The sequence below is a fragment of the Dromiciops gliroides genome, chromosome 3, assembly GCF_019393635.1.
Source record: "Dromiciops gliroides isolate mDroGli1 chromosome 3, mDroGli1.pri, whole genome shotgun sequence".
Classification (NCBI taxonomy): domain Eukaryota; kingdom Metazoa; phylum Chordata; class Mammalia; order Microbiotheria; family Microbiotheriidae; genus Dromiciops; species Dromiciops gliroides.
The window spans coordinates 468,062,808-468,089,826 of record NC_057863.1 but is presented as its reverse complement, the minus strand read 5'-3'; the positions used below and the strand labels follow the sequence as shown (position 1 = coordinate 468,089,826).

The 27,019-nt window shown below is 36.7% G+C and overlaps 1 protein-coding gene across 1 annotated transcript in view; it reads left to right on the top strand.

The window, feature by feature from the left end:
• Nucleotides 1–24,528, top strand: part of TNFAIP6 (TNF alpha induced protein 6) — a 28,031-nt gene extending 3,503 nt beyond the window's left edge. The window contains exons 2-6 of the mRNA XM_043995913.1: nt 5,571–5,708; nt 9,030–9,191; nt 16,658–16,886; nt 18,368–18,408; nt 22,820–24,528. Of these exons, the coding sequence (XP_043851848.1) occupies nt 5,571–5,708; nt 9,030–9,191; nt 16,658–16,886; nt 18,368–18,408; nt 22,820–22,989 (740 nt within the window). The 3' untranslated portion in view covers nt 22,990–24,528. The remainder of the gene's footprint in view (nt 1–5,570; nt 5,709–9,029; nt 9,192–16,657; nt 16,887–18,367; nt 18,409–22,819) is intronic.
• Nucleotides 24,529–27,019: the final 2,491 nt, after the last annotated feature.

Genomic DNA, 27,019 nt, shown 5'->3' with positions numbered 1-27,019 from the left:
ATGGTTATAGACATATTACAGAGGCAGAATTGAGGAGACTTGAAATTAGTCAATTATTGGGTAGTGAGAGTGAAGAGTCACAAATGACTCAGATTTTGAATCTGTGGGATTAGCAGAATAGTGCTGCCACTCAACAGAAATATGAAAGTTTGGAGAGGCAGATGAGTTTAGAAAGCAAGATAAAGAATTCAATTTTAGAGAGATTGAGTTTGAGATGCCTATGGGATATTCAGAATATCTGGCAGGCAAGCAGATATTCTGGACTGCTGTTTGGGAGAGTGGAGGGATGGTTAGTTATGTGATGTGAGTTATCTACATAGAAATGATGGTTGAATCCATGAAAACTGCATAGACAGGGAGAGGTGAAGAAAATCCAGGGCAGAATTTTGGGGCACACCTACAAACACAGGGAAGGAAGTGGATACTAATCCTGCAAAGGCTTTTGAAAAGGATTGGTCCAACAGTTAGGAGCACTAGGATAGAGCAGTGTGGTTAAAACCCTGGTAGTAGATAACATCCAGAAGATAAGGGCGGTGGCAGTGATGAATAATCCAGGGCAATCAAGAAGAATGAACATCGAGAAAAGACCACTAGATTTAGCAAGAAAGAAATCTTTGCTTACTTTTGAGAAAGCAGTTTCAGGTAAATGGTGAGGATACAATACAGATTGGAAGGAGTTGAGGAAGCAGTGGAGAAAAGGAGTTTAGACATTTTCAAAAAAGAGTTTGACTGTAAAAAGGAGGAGAAATATAAAATGATAGCCTGAGGGGACAGTAGGATTAAATTAAGGTTTTTGAAGAATGAGGGGATGGTATGTTTGTAGGTAGAAGGAAAGGAAATAGCAGATAAGAAGAGATTGAAAATTAAGGCAAAGAAATCATTGAAAGGTCAAGCTCCTAGAAGTAATAGGAGGGAGGTAATGAGATGAAGGGCACAAATCGAGAGATAAGCATTAACAAAGAAGGGTCACCTCTTCCGAGAGTGGGGAAATGAGGAGAGGATGATGGATGATGCTATAGTGATTTGAAATGTGAAATTGCCAAGGAGAGGAAGATGGATCCTATCACCTCAATATTCAAGGGACTTCTTCACCTGAGGTGGGGGATAGGAGGGACTGGCATAAGTAGATTGAGGAGAGAAAAATTTTTTTGGAACAGAAGCTGTCAAGAGTATGAAAGATTGCTGTGCAGTAATAAGCAATCAGTTGAGATTACATGAAATCAGATTATAGTGAATCCAGTCAGCACAACTTGCAATTATACTAGCAGGCAACAAAAGTAGTGGGGTGAGACTAAACCAGGGTTGTAGTCTCTGAAGGGTGATGGTAGGGTCCTAGAAGTGGCAGTGAGGAGCAAATAGCATACATACACTTCCTCCTGGCCCAGGAGGTCTGGAAGCATGAGAGAAGGTACATTGAGTACTGGGGAAAGTAGCCAAGGAAGTAATTTAGAGAGGAGGAATCTAAGACCCTGGGAGACTAAAAACTTACCCAAGTTTACTCATGTGCAAAATAAATCCAGAATTCAAACCCAGGATGGCTGATTCTAGATTCAGCATTCTTTCCATTACCTTTAATTGTCTCTCATCTTATGCTTTCCTTATTTCTTTCTTTCTTTCTTTCTTTCTTTCTTTCTTTCTTTCTTTCTTTCTTTCTTTCTTTCTTTCTTTCTTTCTTTCTTTTTTTTTTTTGCAGGGCAATGAGGGTTAAGTGACTTGCCCAGGGTCACACAGCTAGTAAGTTTCAATTGTCTGAGGCTGGATTTGACCTCGGGTCCTCCTGAATCCAGGGCTAGTGCTTTATCCACTGCACCACGTAGCCCCTTATTTCTTAATATATAAAGGAATACATTTTTTGTTTCAATGCAATATTCGTTTCTTTTGGATTTCTTTAAGGCTTTGCCCAGATTTTAGTTTGTTTATTAAATTCTTGTGCACTGTTAGTCATTCTCATTAAATGTCTGGTATTTTTCCAATTATGTCTACAGGATGGATCAATTTTCATTATTTTCTTCTGTCTTCATTATACCTTTTTTTGTTTCCCTGTCTATATTTCATGAATAAACTCAAAGACCAAAGAAAGTCACTATTTTTCTATTTGTTAAAAGGCATTAATAATCTAGGATGTATTGCTTCAGGGAATTCCACAGGCTTAGATTTAGACAGATTGAGTTTGAGATGTCTGTGGTATATCCATGTGTTATACCTAGCAGGTGGTTGGGCATTCTGGGCTGGTGCTAGGGGAGCAAAAAAATGGTTGAGTATATAGGTTTAGGAGTTATCTACATACAGATTATGGTGAAATGCATGGAAGCTGGTGAGCTCACTAAGAAAGAGGGGAGAGAGAGAGAGAGAGAGAGAGAGAGAGAGAGAGAGAGAGAGAGAGAGAGAGAGAGAGAAGAAAGGAAGAAAGTCCAGGACAGAATTCTGGGGTAAACCCACATATACAGAGAATAAAGTGGATGCTGATTCTGTAAAGGCTTCTGAGAAGGATCAGTCCCATAGTTGATTGGTTGTTGTGCTTCATTCTCAAAGAGGATCAAAATGGCATTAGTATGTTGGGGTCAAGGTACAATGTATCTGATGTGTACAGTGTGTATACATGTGTATACTATGGCTGATCAGACCAATGTGAGCTTGGAAGCAATGGAAGGCTTTACCATAGGTCAGGCACAAACAGTCCATATGAACATTTGAAGTGGAAATGTCTCTAAATTTCTGCATTTCACATTTCTTGCCCAACAGTTAGGATCACTATGATAGAGCAATATGGTTAAAACCCACATTGATTTGGAACTATGCCCAAAGGGTTATAGAACTGTGCATACCCTTTGATTCACAAATACCACTGCCAGGTTTATATCCCAAAGACATCCCCCAAAAGAGAAAAAGACCTATTTGTGCAAAAATATTTATAGCAGCTCTTTTTGTAGTTGGCTAAGAATTGGAAATCAAAGGAATATCCATCAATTGGGGAATGGCTAAACAAACTGTGGTATATGATGGTGATAGAATGTTATTTTGCTTGTAAGAAATGACAAGCAGGATGATTTCAGAAAGGCCTGGAAAGACTTATATGAACTAATGTATAGTGAAGTGAGCAGAACCAAGAGAATGTTGTGCACAGTGACAGCAATATTGTTTGATGAAGAACTGTGAATGACTTAACTATTCTCAGCAATACAATGATCAAAGACAACCCCAAAGGACTAATGATGAAGTATGTTATTTACCTCCAAAGAAAGAGTTGATATTGATTGAGCACAGACTGAAGCATGCTATTTTGTACTTTCTCTCGGTTTTTTCTTTTATTCAAGTTTTCTTTTACAAAATGACTAATATGGCATTGTTTTACATAATTGCACATGTATGACCTATATCTGATTGCTCAAGGAGGGGGAGGGAAGGGGCGACAAAATTTGGAATGCAAAGCTTTAAATAAAAGCGAATTTACTGAGAAAAAAAATCCATATTGCCCACAATTGTTAAAATTGTTTCTTTAGAGCATATGCCATTTTCACATTTACTAATGCTAAATTTATAATATTTGGTGATTTTGTGTATCATTTTCTTATTCACACATAAAAACCAAGGCTAGTGATTGTTACCTTGGTATTTGAGTAGATCAAGTTGAGCTTCATATGGTAATAGTGCTTACTACCATCAGTTTCATCCTTTCAAAAAATGATCAGGCAGTGTTCTCTCCCTGCTAAAGGTCAGTGAAAAAACTACTTTTTAGTTAAATTTTTTTCAGGAATTCTGATGATTAATTTTCATGTCATCAATCACATGTGTTATATATTCAATATAATTCCATTGTTAAAATAATTCCATTAAGGGGGCAGCTAGCTAGGTGGTGGAATGGATAAAGCAGCAGCCCTGGATTCAGGAGGACCTGAGTTTAAATCCAGCCTCCAACACTTGACACTTACTAGCTGTGTGACCCAGGGCAAGTCACTTAACCCTCATTGCCCCCCCCCCCCAATTCCGTTAAAACCCATATTGGTGTGGCAGCTAGGTGGCGCAGTGGATAGAGCACCGGCCCTGGAGTCAGGAGTACCTGAGTTCAAATCCGGCCTCAGACACTTAACACTTACTAGCTGTGTGACCCTGGGCAAGTCACTTAACCCCAATTGCCTCACTAAAAAAACAAAAAACAACAACAACAAAAAAAACCATATCGGCTCCCTTTCTTGTTAGTATTTTCCAGGGAACTGACATGGCCTTAGATATAGGAAGGAAACCTGATTTTCAAAAGTATAGATAAACATCTGACCAAAAATGCATCCCAATGACTCCCCCAGACTTTCTTATATGACCATTCGATTTACAATGAACAGAAAGGTCTCTGTTGCCAAGCATATGTCATGCATGCTTTGTGCATTTTAAAAGAATTAGTACAAAAGAAATTATGCTTAATAGTAAATCTATACTGAATACAATTTACTATTTCTTTGATAATTCGAATAATACTTCTGGGTCTCTATCAGAGGATCATCATTTTCAACATCAGCTAGCATTGTACTAGCATATAAATATGAGTTTCTAGTTGATAAAATGTTGCATTGATTCATTTTGATTTTTAAAATTTAAAACACATTTATATACATTAGTGTGTTACTATACATCATATATGCTAAGTACATCAGTATTCTTCTTACTTTTAGATTGATAGTTCAGAGAAAATATTCATTTAAAAATTTGCCTCTTTCCCTAAAATTCCCCTCATTCACATTTTTTTCCCCAAAAACTTTCTAACAAAGAAAAGTCAGCTGTCCAAAGTGAATAGTTCTGGAAAACAAATTAGCAGCTAAAATAGCTGATGTAATATTGTAACATTAGTCAAAAAATTTCCAGCGAGTTATAAGACTAAATGATATAGTCCATTTTCCACATGGCCCACAATCCACATAAACAACTGCATTGAACATGGGGCATAATTTATAGTAAGTATACTTTCTTTGGTTCATTTACTGATCCTGGCACAGCCAAGAATTTCTACAGTCATCTGAACTCAGTTTGTCCTAGCAAACCAATCAAATAACAGGCATAAAGTATTCAATTGGGACTAAGTTCGCAAAAGAATTTTTAAAAAATCAATCTCAGCAGTCATTCCTTGGACCTGATCCCTACAGAAATTGTGGGGAAATTTTGGGAAATAATCCTGGAAGACTCCTCTCTGGTCTGGGTATGGCAAAGTTGCTACTAACTGAACTGAACTGAAGAGAAGATTCAGCAACATAGAATCTGAATCTGTCCACACAACCTGCCACTTTCTTTTTTAACTTCACTTAATCAGTTAGCAGACTGTGCTGCTTCTGTTGCCCTTATTCCTGTGCCAGGAACTGTCATGATCCTTTCCATGTGACTTTCTGTTCTTCTCTCCCCTCAGATATAGTCCTTGTGATACACTATGCCTGTACCAGTGATAACAGACTCATAGGAAATGGAGTCCTGGGAAATTCAAACAAGCTCATCTCTGAGGTCCAGAGCCTTATGGGAAACACAGTCAGTTCTTCCTTCTAATGTGACCCATTTTCCTGATTGTTTTTTGAAATTTTGTCATTTCACAGAACAAGCAGCAGGAGTCTATCACAGAGAAGCACGTGCTGGCAAATATCAGCTTACTTATGCAGAAGCAAAGGCAGTATGTGAATATGAAGGAGGGCAGCTTGCCACCTATAAACAAGTAGAGGCAGCCAGAAAAATAGGTATGTGATTTACATTAGTGTGAAATTTTAGGGGGGTCGCTCCCTTGAGAAAAAAAGTTCTACAGGAAGTCTTCCCCCTCCATTTCCCTCAATAACCTTCTTTCAAGGTTTTTCTAGTCTATAGTCTCAGAGAATGTTAGAGCAGAGTTGGGCCCAGCTTACAAGTAAGATAGGCAACTAACTGCCCAAGGTGGCAGCATACAGTGGAGGTGAAACAAAGGACACTTTTCAATGTTTTGTTTTGTTTTGTTTTGTTTGTGTGTGTATGTGTGTGTGTGTGTGTGGCAATTGGGGTTAAGTGACTTGCCCAGGGTCACACAGCTAGTAAGTGTCAAGTGTTTGAGGCTGGATTTGAACTCAGGTCCTCCTGACTCCAAGGCCAGTACTCTATCCACTGCACCACCTAGCTGCCCCTAATGTTATTTTTGATATTTTCAATGGCAGAAAATCCCATTCTCTATAGAATGCAGGTATTTATTTCATGATGAATTGTTTCTTGTATCCCTCTAAAAGTTTCTACCTAATAGCAATAAACAAGGAGCTCATTTTATTTTTTTTTTCCTTTTTAAATTTATGGAATAAAACATGCATTTCCACAACATAGTGTAATAAAGAAATATGATTGTACATGAAATTTCAAATGTCCTATGCACAACTTGCTATTCCTCTCATATATACAACAAAATTAACATGTAAAAGAAAAGAAAAAAAGAGGTTATTTTCAAGCCTCACCTAGAGAAGCCTTATTCAAGTTCAGCCTTAGAGCTAGAAGAGATAGAGAAATACTGCAGAGGTCTTTTTCCTGAATGTCTGTTGGGACACAAAGCTTAAGCTCCTTCCTTCTCAGGCAACTGGGTCCAGGGCACAAGCAAGGGCAGTATGTGAATATGAAGGAGGATGCCTTTGTGAAACAAAGGGTGGCACAAAGAGCAGAAAATACAGCCAATGGCTTATTTATTGCATCTTTTGGATTTCCCCCTAAGATTCAGGCCATGACAGTCTTGCTTCTCAGGATCATTAATCTTTCCAAATATATTTCTTTGTTTATTAAAAAAAAATCCCACAAATCTAACTTCAAGTTTATGGAATGCAGTACTGCTAGAAGTAGTTAGAATTATAGAGTTAAATTTTCTTTATCCATTTTATCTTTGGGCTACTATTTTTGTTTTCAATTTTTCCAAATTCTATGGCAATAGTTAACATAACATGCCACTACATTTGGGGAAATAATTAAGGTAGGACAAATACAACAGAAAGGAATGATGTTGGTTTGGGGGTGGGTGGTAATAGGATTAGTGGTGCCATCGGACTGTCTGGCATGTCTGTTATTTAGAGGGGAGAGGGGAATTGTTTGTTTTTAATTTAATCTTATTTCTATTGATGTACTTATTGTCACATAACATTCATTTCCAAATATACACACTATATACATATATACACATACATACACATACACACACTTTCCATCTGCTGCCCACTACTCACTCCATCCACTCTCCATTGCTGCCCACCAAGCCATTCACACAAATTTTAAAAGAAAAGCCAAGAAATTCAACAAAAATAAATATAGTAATTCTAGGCTTATTTTCCCAACACACACACACACACACACACACACACACACACACACACACCTAGGTCAGGTGCCTAGAGCTAAGGTGACTACATCTCCCCCTCAGGGTTCTAGGGTACACATGAAGGACAGTGGGAGGTATCTTTCTCAAATGATATCCAGTTGAATCCCCATTCTGGTATGTTCTCCCCACTGCTGACCACCAGTGAATATTATTCCAGTTTTTTTTTTGGTCACTTAGGTTGTACAGAGATTATTTCTTGAAATGAAATATAGCAAGAACAGATGTCACAAAGCATTTCCTCTCAATACCTAGTGGCATGAGACTCTTCCCACCTCGATCTTCAGGGAGAGTGGGCCCAAACAGCAATGCATTACTTTATATGTCTTCTCATGTTTCTCTGAATTTTTCATATCCACCATTCCCTAGAGCACAACAATATCCCACGTATTGATATACCATGATTTGTTCAGATATTTCTTAGTCACTGGGCATGTAGTTTGTCTCCAACTTTTTGCTCCTATAAATGGTGCCATTTTGGCAGCCCTCTCATCAAGTTGCTGATAATCTATCTTCTCTCCTGGGATGGAAAGATAATATTCATTCCCCTTAGACAATCCAAGGATTGCCCTTTGTTGAAAGAGAGAATGGCTAGCAATAACTTGGGCTTTCAGGTCATGACTTCCACAATAGGGAGGACAGAGTATTGGATTTATAGTTAGGTCCAAACTTAGATACAAATTCTGTAGTTGTTTTGCATCCTCTGTGGCACTGGAAAAATCATTTTCCACCTCTGGCCCTCAGTTTCCTCATCCATAAAATAAAGAGATTTGCCTTGATAATTTCTAAGGGATGTTCTTGCTTTAGTCCTGTATTTAAATGAGTGACTTTTATTGCTTTGCTCCATACTTTTGAACTGAGCCTCTTTTAAGGAATACGTGATGCAGTGAAGCAGTATGTACCACTACTGAGGCCATATGCTTCATCCCTGTGGTAAAGTAAGTAATGTCTGTTGAATTGAATTTCAGGATAGCTTGTATGTCCCTAAAGCAGACTACCCTAAGTAGGTCATGGAAAATAGGACTGATTATGTATTTTAGATTTTTCTCCTCGAGGGCAAAAACTGTCTTTTGCTTCTTTTTGTATCCATAGAGCTTAACACAGTGCCTGGCATAAAGTGGGTGCTTAATAAATGTTTATTGATTGATTGATTGATGAGGCATTGTTTTTTCCTTATGTGCATCTTGGTAGAATACTTGATACTAACCTTGGCATCAAAATCAAGGCCTAGAAAATAGCAGTTAGGAGACTAAAATGATAGCCTACATTAGTATCTATTTGTAGTTAAGATCATATTACTATTGATTAGGGTTGCAGAGAGGAAGGGAGGAGAAAAAGATGAGCACTTCCATGGAAAATGCCATGCCTGAACTTACCTTCTTTACAGACATACATGTATTGAAATTTATGGTTCATTTGTGTCTGATACCATGAGTAAAAATTATCTGTTTTCTTGTAAAAGAGAAATGATCATCTTTTATATATGAAATTTTCCATTTCTCAGAAAGAGAATTGCTTCACTGATACCACTCCCTAAAAAGTACTCTTTCACAAAATGCATTTGGGCAATTGGGAAACTGTCATGAAATTGAATGCAATCACAGGTTTTATTATGTTTTCTTTTTAGCTAGCTAATCTGTAATATAATTTACCAATTGAGCCTATGCAATACAACTCTCTCTTGCAGGATTCCATGTGTGTGCTGCAGGATGGATGGCCAAGGGTAGAGTTGGTTATCCCATTGTGAAGCCAGGGCCCAATTGTGGATTTGGAAAAACCGGCATTATTGATTATGGAGTCCGCCTCAACAGAAGTGAAAAATGGGATGCTTACTGCTACAACCCTCATGGTTTGTAAAAGAACATTATTTCATACCTTTTGTGTATAGTAGTTTGAAGTGAGCCATAGGGACCTGAAGAGGACAATGTCGCAGGGATTTACTTAGATAGATATGACCTAGAATACTTCATTCCACAGGAGACAGCTAGGTGTATTAGTAGACAGAATTCTGGAACTGTAGTAAGGAAGATCTGAGTTCAAATCCTGACTCATACAAGCATTAGTTCTGTGGCCCTGAGCAAATCAGTCTCTCTCAGCCTCAATTTTCTCATCTGTAAAAAGGGGCTAATGATGGCACTTATATTCCAGAATTTTTATGATAACATGTTAAAGGGCTTTATAAACATTAAAATGTTTAGCTATTATCATTATTGATATCTCTAAAAGAGACTGGGTTTTCTTTGTGAAGAGTAGGAAAAGCAGCTGTGATTAGACAAGCACTCCTTTACTCTCCTACCTTCACATGATTTACTGGAGGTAGGATTACAATTATCAGTATGCTATATTTTCTGTTTAGGCATACAATGCTTTGGAGAGTTCAGGATAAAGTCACTTTCCCTCATTGCCACAGGTAGTCCCTTCTTAAATTGGAAGGGCAATGTAATTAGCTTAATCTCTTCAAGTTTACCTTCCCTAAAACCAAATACTAAACATGGAAGACAGTGATAGATCTCAAACAAACATTTGTTGAGGCAAGTAACAAAACAGTAATCAGGAAAGTTATATAGAGAAGGTTAGGCTATGAGACACACAAGAATCAAATGGCCATGTCCAGAGCTATATGTCTATTTCCGCATCTTGAGTCCATCACTTCTCTGTCAGGAGATTGACTGTATATTGTCCTCTGGGATTCTGATTGGCCAATGTGGGAATTTGTTTTGTTTGGCCATACATATTTGTTACAAGGATTTTTTTTTTTTGGTAATAAGGGAAGGGAGAAGGAAGGAAAGAAAATATATTTTTGTTCACTGAAAACAAAATAAAACCAAGTTGTTTGTACAATATTGTAATAATTGTATGAATTGCTCTAATTCTGCTCACTTCACTATGCACCAGTTCATACAAGTTTGCCCAGTTTTCTCTGAACTATTTCCATTTGCTCTTTTTTATAGAACAAAAATAATACATTTCACTTTTCCATCTCATCTTTTATCTTCTGGAAAGGGCACTATGGCTATTTAAATAGTTCACAGGTTTCCCAATTCTTTGTGTCTTGTTTTGTAGCACCTTAACTTGGGTAATCAATTAAAGATAACATTTCAAATCTTTGCCAAATTAGAAAATATCTGAGTAATGGAATATGTTGTATTGGACTTGGACCCTACATGCTCTGTAAAGTGTACTAAGTGCCCTTTCACCTCTACATCTCTGATCCACATCAGAGTTGTGTTCTTTATGAATTTTTATGGTAAAAAAAAATCATCATCTAAAGGCTAAATCCTGGTGATAATCTTAAAACTCATCTAGCTGGATCCTTGGTTGGCCCTTCTTCAAAGTGTTTCTAGCTTGGTAACAAGGGCTAGAGCTCAATCTGCTGACATTCTCTACAATAACCCAGCACTGCCTTTATCACTATACCACAAAAAAGTATTAGAGCAGATCTTTGGTGAATGATAAATCCCTTACTTATTCTATCCCATAATTATCAATAAGTATGTAAATCTCTTCCCATGTCTGTTAGAATAGAATTAAACATTAAAGCAAATGTCAAGAAATGGCTTGGTGAACTTCATGTATCCATTTCAACTTAAAAAAAAAACTGAAAAAAATTATGCCTGAGCTTTAGTGGTTTGGGTACACATCAGCCAAGTCCTAGAGATCATTTTTTGATTTGCCATTTCATAAGGAACTTCCTGAAAAAATTAGTTTTTCCTTGATTTGCAGCAATTTATTTTGGGCAATTGCCTTCTGACAATATGCCTCAAAACTCTACGTTCAGACATAGTTATAATTCAATCTAATGCAGCAACCATTTGTCAAGTTCCCACTATATGCAGACCCCTGTGCTAGGTAGGCACCGGGTATATAAAGATAGAAATGATGTGATATGATTCAGCAGCTCAGTGGGGAATGGTATCTGGAGAAGGGGGGCACAGAGATACACCATGTATATAGATCAGCATGTTGCAATTTATGAAAACCAAGGAAGAATCTAGAGAAAGATACTCTAGAAAAATTTGAGTTATAAGGGACTTCTATATGTGGTAGTACTTGGGCTAAGACTAAATGAAAAATATGGGCAGTAGCTATATGTTCCTTATATCTATCAACAATGACAAAAACATATTGTTCCAAAAACATTTTGAATAAGAGTTTAACGAATTGGAATGTCTTATGTTTTCAAAGGACTGCTGGGTGGCACAATGGATAGAGTGCCAGGCCTGAAGTAAGACTCATCTTCATGAGTTCAAATACAGCCTCAGACACATATTAGCTTGTGACCCTGGGCAAATCACTTAACACTTTTTGCCTCAGTTCTCCATCTATAAAATGAGCTGGAGAAGGAAATGGCAAAGATATTCGAGTATCTTTGCCAAGAAAACCCCAAATGGGGTCATGAAGAAACAGACATGACTGAACAACAACAAAATGTTTTCAAAAGTTGCATGAAAGTGGCTCAGAGTTTTTGGATTATAATTTACTTCTAACATAATTTCAGTACTTTGATTACATTTGGTTTTAGTGGATTTCTTAATTATAAAGGAAGTGGCTAGCCTGAGGGAGTATTGGGACTCAGTATAACTAGTATACATATGAAATAGCACCAAGTCACTAGTGGACAATTTGAATGAAAAGACTACTTTTTAAAGTATCATTAAAAAATAAATATATGGGGCAGCTAGGTGATTCAGTGGATAAAGCACTGGCCCTGGATTCAACAGGACCTGAGTTCAAATCTGTTCTCAGATACTTGACACTTACTAGCTGTGTGACCCTGGGCAAGTCACTTAACCCTCATTGCCCCACAAAAAAAAAGAAAAATAAATATATGTTCTTATTCAGAACTTATTTTACAGGTTCTTTTTTATTGAAATTAGTCCCTAGGGGCAGCTAGGTGGCACAGTGGATAGAGCACCGGCCCTGGAATCAGTTCAAATCCGGCCTCAGACACTTAACACTTACTACCTGTGTGACCCTGGGCAAGTCACATAACCCCAACTGCCTCACCAAAACCAAAAACAAAACAAAAAAAAGAAATTCATCCACAAAAATGGAATTAAGTAATCAAAAGTCAGCTTATAGATTCAGAGCAGGAAGGAATCTTAGAAGGCAATTAGTTTAGCACCCTCGTTAATTTTTTTTTAATTAATAAGCATTTTTTCTTTTCTTCCCATGTCTCCCTCCACTGGAAAAAGTAAAGAAAAACAAAATCCTTGTAATAAATCTGCATAGTCAAACAAAACAAATTCCCACATTGATCACATCCAATCATAGATGCATTATAATGTGGATTGAGTCTTTATCTCAAATCATAGGCTGAGTATGATAATATTTATTGAAACTGGATATAATGTTTTTAATGTTTAACCTGTTAAAGGTGTAAGCTCTCCAGGAATTATAATTTCTATGAAGTAGTTATAAGACTGGAAGGTAAGCAGAGTAGGCAAGTTCCTAATGGTGCAAAATGTAGAGGTGTTATAGGCCAGGAGACTGGTAGAACTGGGAAGGCATGAGTTAACTCTCACACTCCCACAACATTAGGGATTGCTGTCATCAAGGAAGGAGTTCTGTAGATCTGGGGAAGTTTGGGCTAACTTTGCCCCCAAGTGAATTGATCTGGGATTCAGCTGTCCCTCCTGTGGGCAAGAAGAATATAAAAGTGTCTGTAGGATTGAGGTAGAGACCTCCTGAGATCCTAGGAAATCTTGCTAGGGTGTGATGGTTTTTAGCATGCTCTAAAATTGGTTGAATATTACAAATCAAGATTTAACTTAACTGTGTTGTTAATTGTCTAGAATTAAGAAAATAATGGGGAAAATGTTATAATGCAGATTAAACTTAAAAATGTGTTGTATTTGACAATTTTTTTTCCTGAAAGGCAGTTGTCAAGCATTTAGCAGCCTGCTACTGCTCTTTACCAACTGCTTTTTCCTTGTCGGAGGCTTTTTAATCTGTTTCTATTCTGAACATTTTCTTAAAGCAATTTGAGACCTGCTTTTATTGGAGAGTATATTAATATATTTTTATTAAAGAGACTGAATCCTCAGGAGTCACGTAATCCTACATCAGATGCAGAATAGGTACTGAGATAAAAGAGATGCCTTTTAATAAGATTTTTTGCTAATTCGCATTTTTGTGTGTGTGTGTGTGTGTGTGTGTGTGTTTTGGTGAGGCAATTGGGGTTAAGTGACTTGCCTAGGGTCACACAGCTAGTAAGTGTCAAGTGTCTGAGGCCGGATTTGAACTCAGGTCCTCCTGACTCTAGGGCCGGTGCTCTATCCACTGCACCACCTAGCTGCCCCTAATTCATGTATTTTTAATGCCAGAAAATTTGTTCTCCATGACAATATAGGCATTTATTTTGTGATGCGTCAAATCACTTCTATTCTAGGGAAGGGTTGAAAACTTGTGTGTAGGTGGTACGATTTGGAACATATGTTCAAATTTTTCACACTTGTTTCTATGATACAAATGCTAGCATTGAGAATAGTCATAGTAGACTGTCCCAGGAATCACCCTCAAGGAGATAAGGAATGAGATTTTTCTTTATTATACTCCTGTACAGAGTGCTAATGAATGATTGCTCTGAGGTAGTCACTCAGGAAAGTGACATTCTAATTATAATACCTTAAATTGGTGTAAGTTTTGTGTCATGTTTTGGTCGATTTTTGGTCAATTTGGGGAGATAGACTTTTCTTGGCTTAAGCTTCTACTCAGAAACATGGGGTGGGGAGCAGCAGGGAGGAACGGTTTAACAGTTACTGACAATTTCATGATTGTAAGGATGATTGTCAAGCACAGATTTAGAGCAGGAAGGAACATTAGAGGTCACCTAGTCCAGGGCTTCTTATTTCACTTACAACTCCTTTTCACCCAAGAAATTTTTACGGGACCCTGGGTATATAGGTATATAAAATAGGTACACATAACCTTTTACTGTTGCCAAATTTTTCATGACCCCTACATTCAGTTACACAAGACCATATGGGGTTATAAGCCACAGTTTAAGAAGCTTTGACAGCCCCCTTATTTTAAACATGAGGAAGTTGAGAGTTAGAGAGGGAAGTGATCTTTTCCAAAGTCACACAGGTAATAAGTATACAACTGGGATTTGAACTCAGGTCTTCCAATTCCATATCCAGTCCTTTCCCCACCATGTCAACCTTTCAAAGGGTTTACTTAAAAAGGAGAAAAAATTCAAAAGGTATTGTACATTTTTCAAGTCCTACCCTAAGTTTAAACTAGATAGCTTCTAAAATTCTTTCCATCTCTGAGATTCTATAATTCTATTCCCTCTATATGGTTCCCCCCACCTTCCTTCCCATATAGAGCTCCTTGCTATGGTTTTCCATCTCTTGAGTGATCTTGGCTGCATGAATCTTGCAATGAGTCTCAGTGTTTTCCTTGTGCTATCCTTCATCTAAGAAATTATGAGATGGGGGGGCAGCTAGGTGAAACAATGCATAAAGCATTGGCTTGGATTCAGGAGGACCTGAGTTCAAATCCGGTTCAGACACTTGACACTTATTAGCTGTGTGACCCTGGGCAAGTCACTTAACCCTCATTGCGCAGCAAAAAACCAAAAAATAAAATTATGAGATGGATGGCAGTAGTAGGTAGTACATAAACTTTAAATTCTTTTTCACAGCAGTAATATTGTATTGCAATAAGCTCTCCATACTTTTCCATCAAGTCTCTCAGACAGTTAAAATGGACATAGAGATTGATCTTGTTATAGCCCATTTTATTCATATCCCTATGATATGACTATATTTATAATATATCCCATGATAATAAATGCCATAGAAAATATGAGGGGGCAGCTAGGTGGCACAGTGGATAGAGCACTGGCCCTGGAGTTGGGAATATCTGAGTTCAAATCCAGCCTCAGATGCTTGACACTTACTAGCTGTGTGACCCTGGGCAAGTCACTTAACCCCAATTGCCTCACCAAAAAAAAAAAAAAGAAAAGAAAAGAAAAGAAAAAAGGAAAAAGGAAAAAAAAAGAAAATATGAGAGGAAATTTTTTATCTGAACTCAACGTCAAGATATTGGATCATAGTAACCAATAGAATCATGCACAATCTATATTCCTCTAGATTCCCTGTCACTGGAGAAGACAAATTGCTAAAATGTAGGCTAATAGTATAACTTGAAAATGGAAATACCTAAATATAAAGATATTAAATATTCCATCAATAGGTAGTTGGGAAACAATTACCCTAATCAAAATTGTTCCTTACACTAGCACTTTATGGTATTTCTGTATATAAGAAATAGCTTGACTTTCCATTCAATAATTTACATTAATTGTTCCATTTAGGAGTATTACTGCAATTTTGTAGATAAGGGAAATGAGGGTGAAGGGTTATGACTTGCCAAAAGTCATGCATACATGGCAGAGCTGTGACCTGACCCCAAGTCCTCTGACTCCAAATCCAGTGTTCTTTTCACTATAACACATGTGTTTTCACATGATAAAAACTTTGCCTAGGGGAGATTAGTCTGGAAGTAGTAGGTAGGATGAATTGAAGAAAGGGGAAGGCTATGAAGGGCTTACATTGAATGATCCTGAGATCCCTACCAACTCTAACTTAATAATCCAGTATTTGGGACAGAGAAGCTAGTCAGTTCTATAACAACAATCCAGATGTAAGGTGATGAGGCTCTGGACTAGTACATAGAGGGAATGAAGGAGAAGCAACATGCTGTTTTTTGTTGTTGCTGTTGTTGTTGTTTTTTTAATTTACAAAAAGAATTGAGAAGTATTGGTGACTGGCAGTAAATAAGGGATGGGAATTACAGATGTTTGATTTTAGACATGTTGAGTCTGAGGTGACAGACAATGGAATGAAAATGTTGAGTATGGGAAATATAGGACTGATACTTGGATAAGAGTTCAGGACTGGAAACAGATTTGGGAATCATCAATGTAATGGTAATATTTGAAGATAGAGAACAAATGAGGTCTCCAAATGAGAGAAAGAATGTAAAAATAGGGGAGTAGAGAACCAAGGACCAGACCTTGGGAAATGCCCAGCTAAGGAGCAGGAGCTTTTTCTAAAGTTACTTGTTGACCCATAAAACAATGATTCTATGACAGTAAAGTCATGGTAATTATCCTTACATGTTCAAACCAGTCAAAGCCAAGAATTCCTTTGAGGGAAAGAGCCAAGAAATCATAAATCATTTAGTTAGTGCTTATTATTCGTCCATTTATCTAACATTTATCTATCTGGGGGAACCCAGAAACAAATCTTATTCAAGAGCTCGGTTGATGTTTTATTACTTAATGGCACTTGTTTTCCCTTTCAGCAAAAGAGTGTGGAGGGGTCTTCACAGACCCAAAACGAATCATTAAATCTCCAGGATACCCAAGGGAATATGAAGATAACCAAATCTGCTACTGGCATATTCGATTAAAGTATGGTCAACGTATTCATCTAAGTTTTCTGAACTTCAATCTTGAAGATGACATAGCTTGCCTTGCTGACTACTTAGAAATATACGACAGCTATGATGATATTCATGGATTTGTAGGAAGGTAAAAATGACTTTCATGTGTCTAATTAAATTGAGAGGTAACAGCTTGTCATTTTTGGCTCTGCATTTCTTCAGTATTAATTTCCTATATCCATTTGCTGAGATATTCCTTGACTCAACATCCTGTTTTGAAAAAGGAGGATTCTTTGGCATGAAAAATCTTGGCTTGGTATTATAGTATGTAATAATTGGTAGCCTTATTTTGTAGTTGTTCTTTGTTAAGAATTAGTTTTATAGTCAATTTTTTAAAATGTTGTGTTGATCCTCTAGAAATGCATTCAAGGTTAAGAAAAATGTGTTATGGGAAATGCATTATAGTTTCAATGTCATTATCTCCCCTCCTGCCCATCTTATTTAAATAATTCTAAAGAATCACTATCACCTCAGTAATTAAGGTTGCCCTGCTATTTTTTTTTTTAAGTTTCCTATCTCTCCTTAAAAGTGTCTATGCAGAGCAAAAAACTCTTTCCACTTTGCTACTCAAAAGCACATGGCAATAAAAATCTATTGTTCAGACTCTACAGGACTCATTTTCACCAAATCACACAGAAGTTCACATTTATGGTACATTAATCCTTCTCCATGTTTACCTTCTTTAAAGTATGCAAATTCCAAAATCTCCATGCTACTTTTCCATAGGAATAGAGGGAAATCACAGCATGGATAGTTCAATGTCAAATAATACAAATTTTTTAAAAAATCAAATGTCCACTCAAGAAGAAGAAATGAGGCAAACTATAGTTTTAGGGTAGTGATGAAGGGGTACTTTTAAAAACTGGTGGAAAACTATTATTGAGTAGGAAAATGACTCTTTGGAATATTTTTAAATAGACATGAAAGAGAAATGTATCAAAGAGGCACTGGATTTTTTAAAAAAACTAAGTCACATCCTTAAGGTCACAAAAAAGCCCTTTTTGTCCTTTTAAACTAGTTTCAGATATCTACTAAAAACATCTATGATACTATTCATGAGGTAATTTTCAAAAGCATATTCTGTTACTTAAATTACATTATGTAATATGTTTTGTCTAAATTAATTAATTTCAGAGAAGTTTTTATCATTCCTGCTTTTTATATTGTTCCAAGTATTTCTTTTCATCTTGTGATAGGGAAATCTTTGAGTGTGGCCTTTGACACTTTTGCCATTCAAAAATCATCCCATAGTTGTAGTTGCCAAAAATATCTTCAGAAAGGGGAATGATATTGATACTTTTCTTTAATTGACATCAGAAATCAAGAAATGCCAAAATTTTTCTTTTGCTTGTGTCCTTCATTTTGACAGACAGTTCATTGAAATGCCATATTCTCATTTCTTGTCCTTTCTCTCGCTTTTAAACCTAATTCAATCATTTGAAGGTACACCTTGAAAAAAAAAACTGAAAAAAATGAGTTGTTGTTTAAGGAAAAATAAGGAATTTTTATTAGTAGTAATGGACCATGTATTAATCCATGAATCATTTATTTTCTTTTTTTCCCTTCCAGATACTGTGGAGATGAAATACCAGAAGATATTATTAGTACAGGTAATTACAAATTATTGGGACAAATGTGTGTGTGTATATATATATATATATATATTTTGGTTGGGCAATGAGGGTTAAGTGACTTACCCAAGATCACACAGCTAGTCAAGTATCTGAGGCCAGATTTGAACTCAGGTCCTCCTGACTCCAGGGCCAGTGCTCTATCCACTGTGCCACCTAGCTGCCCACAAAAATATATATTTTAAATGAACCAAATGTACATCTTTGTGCCTGGTTTGGGTCACTGAGAATGTGACACAATTTCTCAGAAGAAATGATAGAATCACAGAATTTTAGAAATAGAATGGATCTTAGCAATCTTCTAGTTCAACCCCTTTATCTTATCAATGAAGACATTGAGATCCAGGTAAAATGAAGTGATAGGCACATGTTTATAAGGAGTGAGAATAATGGTAAAAGCACTGGACCTAACATGTGAAAGCCTGGGTTCTAGCACTGGTTCTATTTCATATTGCCAAGTCCCTTTGGGCAAGTCATAATTTTAGAGACTAAATATCTTCATCTGCCAAATGGGTGTTATTATAATTTTATTTGTGCTGTCAATTTTATAGGATTGTTGAAACTACCTTCTGTGATATATAAATGTGTTATTATTGCTGCCTTTCAGAAGATGAAGTTGAATTTGAACTAGGTTGAACCTTGAACTGGGTTGTCATGAAAAGAAATGTCCCCCATTGCTCTAATATAAATATTTTGCATTTATATGGCACTTTTAAGTTCTCAGAGTTCTTACATATGTCTTATCTCCTTTCGTTCTAAAATTTAGTAACAACAAGGACCATTACATTTTACAGATACAGAAACTGAGGCTGTGGGTGGTAAATTAATTTGTTAAAAGTCACAAAGAAAGGGAGTTGGAGCCTTGTTATTACTATAAGATAAATAGGTCCTTAAAGAACCATCTAGACCAAAAAATACCTCCCAACCAGACTAACAAAGCTTGCATTTCTATACTTGATTTGTCTGCTGCAAATCTCTTTGGGAAACATAATGCTTAAACTTTCTCAGTCATGTATGCCTTTTTTTTTTTTAAAGGAACGTTACTAGGTCCTTTTGAAAGCAGGTTTCGATGGGGGAGATGGAAAGAGAAAAGGTAGAAAAAGTTTCCAAGCATCAGTTCCAAAAGACTTAGAGAATGACATGAGCATTATGGAAATAAAAACAAGAAAAATGCAGCCTATTAAATTCATAGTTTTATGGGCCTACTCTGATTATAAATGTAAAAACAGGGTCACTGAGAGGCTAAATGTAAAGTTCAAAAGAAATTACAAAGGCTGAACAATAATATTTTATTTCATAATGATAAAAAGCCTAGAAAAAATAAAATTTTAGCTGCAAAGAGGAATGAATATTAGCATGAATAAACACGTGGGGGGGTGGAGAATTTTATAGAAAACAAAAAAAAGACTTCCAGATTGAAGACAGCAGGAGAAATTTGAAAGATGAAAAATGCATAATCTTTCATTTTTTGCCTCCCAATACAAATTGTGTCAGCCTACATAACATGAACACTGACATCTTTATGTTTTAAAGATGTTTAAAGTTTCGGGTAGAGAATCTCTTCAGGTTTCTTGCAAATGGGAAAGGCCCAATTTAAACCCAGAAGAAGCTTAACCTAAAACACAGTTGCCATTGGTCCCACTCTCTTGGGATCAGACCTACTGCATTTTTCAATCTGTGTTCCCAGGCACTGAAGTGATTGATTGGAATTGTCTCTCTTCTCTAATATTAGCTCAAGGCCCTGCTGTTGCCTCTCTCCCCAAGCTTAGGGGCTCAATGACAAGCACCCCCGTGCTATTTTAACTCCTAAACAAAGGATTAACTTTTTTTTTTGGTAAGGCAATTGGGGTTAAGTGACTTGCCCAGGGTCACACAGGTAGTGTCAAGAGTCTGAGGCCGGATTTGAACTCAGGTACTCCTGAATCAAGGGCCGGTGCTTTATCCACTGCACCATCTAGTTGCCCCAAAGGATTAACTTTTACAAAGGGATATTTACTTCAAAAATAAAGCGAGAACAAAAGTACTAACATTTCACCCAACACATGACTGGCATAATCCCCCTTAGGATACCTTCACTATCTTTGGGATGAGGGTGGGGAGGGTGGGGGCTCACAGCTTAGCTCAGTGTTCAAAGCAAACAGCACATGTACAAAGTATACAGTACAAAGCAAACGTGAGTGCTCAAGCGCGCACACACACAAAACTTTCAAAGCCAGCATCAGTGTAGGCCGTTACTGGGCTAGAGTCCAGGACCCAGGACCCATATTCCTCAGGGTATTCTTTCTGGGCTGGCTATAACGCCCAGCCTGGATTACTGAATTCCCATGGCTCATACTCCTGGCCAAATTGGAGATTATACATCTAGCACCTAGAACTGAAAAGAATAACAACAACAACAACAAAAACCCCACCAAAAACCAGTCTTGTTTTTCTGGGCTACATGCCCTAAGAAGGGGAAGAAGGGGAGGGAGGGAAGTAGGCAAATCTTTTCCCCTTACCTCATGCTCTTACCAGCCATCAGTGAGACCTTTCACTTTCAGACACAAATACAGCAAAAGCCTCCATGTATGCTGAATAATGTGGATTTGAAAGACTTACAACTCCATCTACACAGCTCATGTAAAAAGTCTACTCCTTACCACAAGGCAGGCTAGCACAGAATGTCCAAGCATGCTCCAGGCCTCTAGTTCCCCTAGGTTGACACCCTAAAGCAGTTCCCTAATGTCTTCCAAACAGGAAATACTTTTTTAGGTGGTCTGGACATTCCCCAAATCCCCATTACATTTGCTTTATCTTTTTTTTTTTTTAAGTGAGGCAATTGGGGTTAAGTGACTTGCCCAGGGTCACACAGCTAGTACCTGTTAAGTGTCTGAGGCCTGATTTGAACTCAGGCACTCCTGACTCCAGGGCTGGTGCTCTATCCACTGTACCACCTAGCTGCCCCCATTTGCTTTATCTTAATTGTAGTAATTATCATAGCTTTAGGACACAGTTCTTTGATTGGAGTTGAGAATTTGGAAGACACCCACCCTAGCAGTTACTGCCAAATATAACTTAGAACTACCCCCTCAGTCCTCTTCTTGGCTCTCTAGGGTGTGCCAGGAAATGGGGTTAAGATTGAGTTATTGTTTTGGTTTTTTTTCCAGTAGCTCTGTTTTTAGAAGAAAAAAAAAATTAACTGTTTATTTACTTATACAAAGCTGGATGTGGAGGTGATCCTTAATCCTCAATGGCTATACAAGTGAACAACAGGGTACAGGCTCCTATAGGTCCAATTCAGTTGACAAAGCTAGGGCCCATTGCCACATCAACTGTTAATGACCATTTCTTGAGTTATAAAAGATTTGCAGTCAGCACTGAAGGAGGGACTACTCACAGAGATCCTTGAAGTATCATAGTATTTGCTCAAGGCACTGTGGGAGATGAATCAATTATACAGAAGTCCTGAGCAGCCTTCCTGAAGAGTAGTTCATAAGTTAAAATGATGTCCTCAACCATATTGGGATAGATGACTGAGGAGAGCAGAAAGCAAACCATATAAGAATCATTTGAAGGAAATGGGAGGTATTTAGCAAAGATTAAAAAAAAAAAAAAGACTTAGGGGAGACAGTTATAGGAATTGTCTACAATTTAGAGGTTTCGATTAAACAAACTTGTGTCTACTGCATGCAAGGCACCATCCCACATCAAGTGGGTGCCAAGATTAAAAACAAAACAAAACCCTGTCCTTAAATCTCAAGGAGTTTAGAATCTACTGGTACCCCTAGGTCAAGAAGACCTAAACAATTAAAAACTGATGAGTGCACTAAGACTTTTGGGACACCCTGCATTTATTGACCCTTGTTGTAGACAGCAACAACCTACCACCGATTGGAAGAATGGCTGTTCAGGCTGAGTTGTGCTCTGGTCCTGTGAATGCTACTACCATAGTTAAATCCTGTTTGTTTCTGTTTTAACTCAGTAGGACAAAAGCCACACACAAGTAGGAATTACAGTAGACTTAGATTTCACCGGAGAGAATTTCCCTCTTGCCTTAGTAAGGTAGACAGCCTCTATGACTCAAGAAAACTGCACTGATAGAAATGGTAGTTTAAACCAGGCTTCTTAAACTTTTTCTACTCGCTATCCCTTTTTGTCCAGGAAATTTTTATGAGACCCCGGGTATATAAGTATATAAAATAGGTAAACATAACCTTTTACTGTTGCCCAATTTTTCATGACCCCCACATTCAGTTATGTGAATTCCCCACCCCCAATATGGAGCCATGACCCACAGTTTAAGAAGCTTTGGTTTAAATCCAATTTATTAATATTCATGTTCTTGAATAAATGTTAAAGGTGAGGAATTCTCAACAGATGAGGAAGTAATCTTTGTGATTTCTTGCCATAGGAAATGTTATGACCTTGAAGTTTTTATCTGATGCTTCAGTGACAGCAGGCGGTTTTCAACTCAAGTATGTTACAGTGGACCCCACATCTAAAACAGGTGAAGGAAAAAATGCCAGCACAAGTTCTCATGGAAATAAAAACTTTTTAGCTGGAAGATTCAGCCATTTGTAAACCAACACAGAATCATCAAAAATGATGGTATTTGGTGATTGCATTTTCTTTTTACAACTCTCTTTGTATCTTACTTTTAAAAAGAAGTCACTGCTGTCATCCAGAGGGACAGGGGCCAAACGTCTTGTTAATGCTAACCATTTGCACTACTGTGGTGAACAGTGAATTTAGTGGATGAGGATTAAAATCCAACTAACAAAATAAAAGTGAGAAGAAGCACTAAAGAGAAGATAACTTTATCTTTCTGAACCCAACAAAATCAAGAAATTTCCTGAGTGAATATTATTTAACACCCATTAATTTTTCTTCCTGTTTTTCATAAATGTGAGCTATTTATGATTAGTATTACATGTTACTTAGACCCAACTCTTTGTGATTTTTTCATTATTCTGTATCTGCCCCATTAGATTCTGATTTAAAGCTTTCTCTCTCTTTTTTTTTTCCAATTGCAATGATGTGATTTTACAACTTCGAAGTTCCCATAACTTGAAGTGAGTCTTAGGAATCTTAACTAATGTCAAAAAAGTTTAATTGTCAAATGAGATACATATTCATATATATAAAGTATGAATATATTTTAAAAAATAAAAAGGACTTTAGAAAAGTAAAGTATCACCATTGGTAGATGTACACCAAGCAGGATTTTCACATCAGCTACATCCATATATATGAAAGTGTTAGCATAATACTAAGCATATTTCCATAAACTTTGCATATACTGTGGATTTGTGTGTACTTTTATAAACAATATTTCCTTATTAGGAGACATTCAATTTTAAATGATTACTGATATCACTAATGTAATAATTTCCACTTTCCCCCCTTTTCTATTCTTTCCCATTTACCCAGTAAAATTGACCTAAGTCCCTATTATTTATAAATGTGGGACTTGAGGAAGGAGAATAGAAGAAGGGGAACAGAAGTCTTCTATATAGTGTTTGTAGATCTTGAGACTAATAAAATAACAAGATTAGCTTTAGATTCCTGATCATCAATGATCATTATTATTTTTTAAAAAGGTACCAAAAAATTATAATACTTTTTACTCACCTTTGTAATACCTTTTCTAGTACCCTAAGTCCTAAGGAACACTACTGTCAATAAATATTCATTTAAAGTCTGTGTGCTTGGCACTGTATCTATAAGCATTTAATTATGAGATGTTCTCTCTCCTCACTTCTTGAAACTCATACCTCCCTTGAAGGCTCAATTTATGTGCCACTTTCTTCAAGAAGCCTTTTGTGATTCCTTCAGTTGTTACTACCCAATCCCTATCCCTTTGTATTTATTTTGTATATATCTTGTTTATATTTATCTGTGTACATATTTTCTTCCCCTAAAAGAATGTAATTGCCTTATGGGGTGACACTCTCATTTTTATATTTGTATGTGCTCAGTGCCTGGCACATAATAGGTGCTTAATAAATATTTTTAGAATTGAATTTTCATTGAATTGAAATTGTTTAATATGTTGTATGACAATAGCTATGTGTGCAATTAATGATTAATTTAGCACAATGATAATACATTTAATGTCAGATTTACAGTGTTGGTTTTTTTAAAAATAAAAGTATTTTATTATTTTCCAGTTACATGTAGAAATAGTTTTCAACTTTTTTTATTTAAGATTTCCAATTTCAAATTTTCTCCCTCCCTCCCCTCTCTCCCCCGCTTCCCTAGACAGCAGGCAATCTGATATAGGTTATATATACATAATAACATTAAACATATTTCTGCGTTAGTCATGTTATATGAGAAGAATCAGAGCACAAAGGGAAAACCTCAAATCAGAAAAACAACAGTACCAAAAACAAAAGAAATAGTATGGTCCAATCAGCATCCATATTCCATAGTGTTTGGTTTTTTTTTCTGGATTTTCTGGATTTGGAGAGCCTTTTCTATCATGAGTCCTTTGGAACTTTCTTGTTCCATTGGATTGGTGGGAAGAATCTAGTCTATCACAGTAGATCAACACTCAGTGTTGATGATACTGTGTACAATGTTCTGGTTCTGCTCATCTCACTCATCATCAGCCCATGCAAGACCCTCCAGGTTTCTCTGAACTCCTCCTGCTCATCGTTTCTTACAGCACAATAGTTTTCCATTGTATTCATATACCACAACTTGTCCAGCCATTCCCCAATTGATGGGAATCCCCTCAACTTCCAATTACTTGCCACCACAAAAAGAGCAGCTATAAATATTTTTGTACATGTGGATACTTTTCCCTTTTCTATGATCTCTTTGGGAAAAAGACCCAAAAGTGGTATTTCTGGGTCAAAGGGTATCCACAGCTTTGGGCATAATTCCAAATTGCTCTCCAGAATGATTGGATCAGTTCACAGCTCCATCAACAAAGCATTAGTGTTCCAAATTTTCCACAACTTCTCCAACACTTATTATTTTCCTTTTTTGTCATTTTAGTCAATCTGGTAGGTGTCAGGTGGTACCTCAGAGTTGCTTTAATTTGCATTTCTCTAATCAATAGTGATTTAGAGCATTTTTTCATATGGGCATAGATAGCTTTGGTTTCTTCATCAGAAAACTGCCTGTTCATATCCTTTGATCATTTCTCAATTGGGGAATGACTTGGGTTCTTATAAATTTGATTTAGTTCCCTATATATTTTAGAAATGAGGCCTTTATCAGAAGTACTGGCCATAAATATTGTTTCCCAGCTTTCTACATCCCTTCTAATTTTGGATGCATTGCTTCTGTTTGTACAAAACCTTTTTAATTTAATGTAATCAAAATCATCCATTTTGCATTTCATAATATTCTCTATCTCTTGTTTGGTCATAAACTGCTCTCCTTTCCAAAGATCTGAAAGGTAGACTATTCCTTTTTCTCCTAATTTACTTATGGTATCACCTCTTATGTCTAAATCATGTACCCATTTTGACCTTATTTTAGCATAAGGTGTCAGATGTTGGTCTATGCCTAATTTCTGCCATACTATCTTCCAGTTTTCCCAGCAGTTTTTGTCAAATACTGAGTTCCTATCCCAGAAGCTGGGGTCTTTGGGTTTATCAAACAGTACATTACTAATATCATTTACTACTGTTTCTCCTGTGCCTAGCCTATTCCATTGGTCCTCCACTCTATTTCTTAGCCAGTACCAGATAGTTTTCATAACTGCTGCTTTATAGTAGAGCTCCAGATTTGGTACAGCTAATGCACCTTACTGTGCATTTTTTTTTTCATTATTTCCCTTGATATTCTTGACTTTTTGTTTTTTCAGATGAATTTTGTTATTATTTTTTCTAGCTCTATAAAATAATTTTTAGGTAGTCTGATTGGTATGGCACTGAATAAGTACATTAATTTAGGTAGAATTGTCATTTTTATTGTATTAGCTCAGCCTATCCATAAGAAATTGATATCTTTCCAATTTTTTAGATCTGATTTGATTTGTGTGAAAGTGTTTGGTAATTGTGTTCATAGAGTTCCTGGGTTTGTCTTGGCAAGTAGACTCCCAAGTATTTTATATTATCTACCATTACTTTTTTTTTTTTTGGCAGGCAATAGGGGTTAAGTGACTTGCCCAGGGTCACACAGCTAGTAAGTGTCAAGTGTCTGAGGCTGGATTTGAACTCAGGTACTCCTGAATCCAGGGCCGGTGCTTTAACCACTATGCCATCTAGCTGCCCCTTCTACCATTACTTTAAATGGAATTTATCTTTCTATCTCTTGCTGCTGAGGTTTGTTGGTCATGTATAGAAATGCTGATGTTTTATGTGGATTTATTTTATATCCTGCTACTTTGCTAAAGTTGTTTCAAGTAATTTTTGAGTTGATCTCTAGGATTCTCTACATATACCATCATATCATCTGCAAAGAGTGATAGTTTTGTTTCCTCCTTGCCTATTCTAATTCCTTTAATTCCTTTTTCTTCTCTGATTATTAAAGCTAACATTTCTAGTACAATATTAAATAATAGAGGTGGTAATGGACATCCCTGTTTCACCCCTCATCTTATTGGGAAGGCCTCTAATTTATCTCCATTACATATAATGCTTGCTGATGGTTT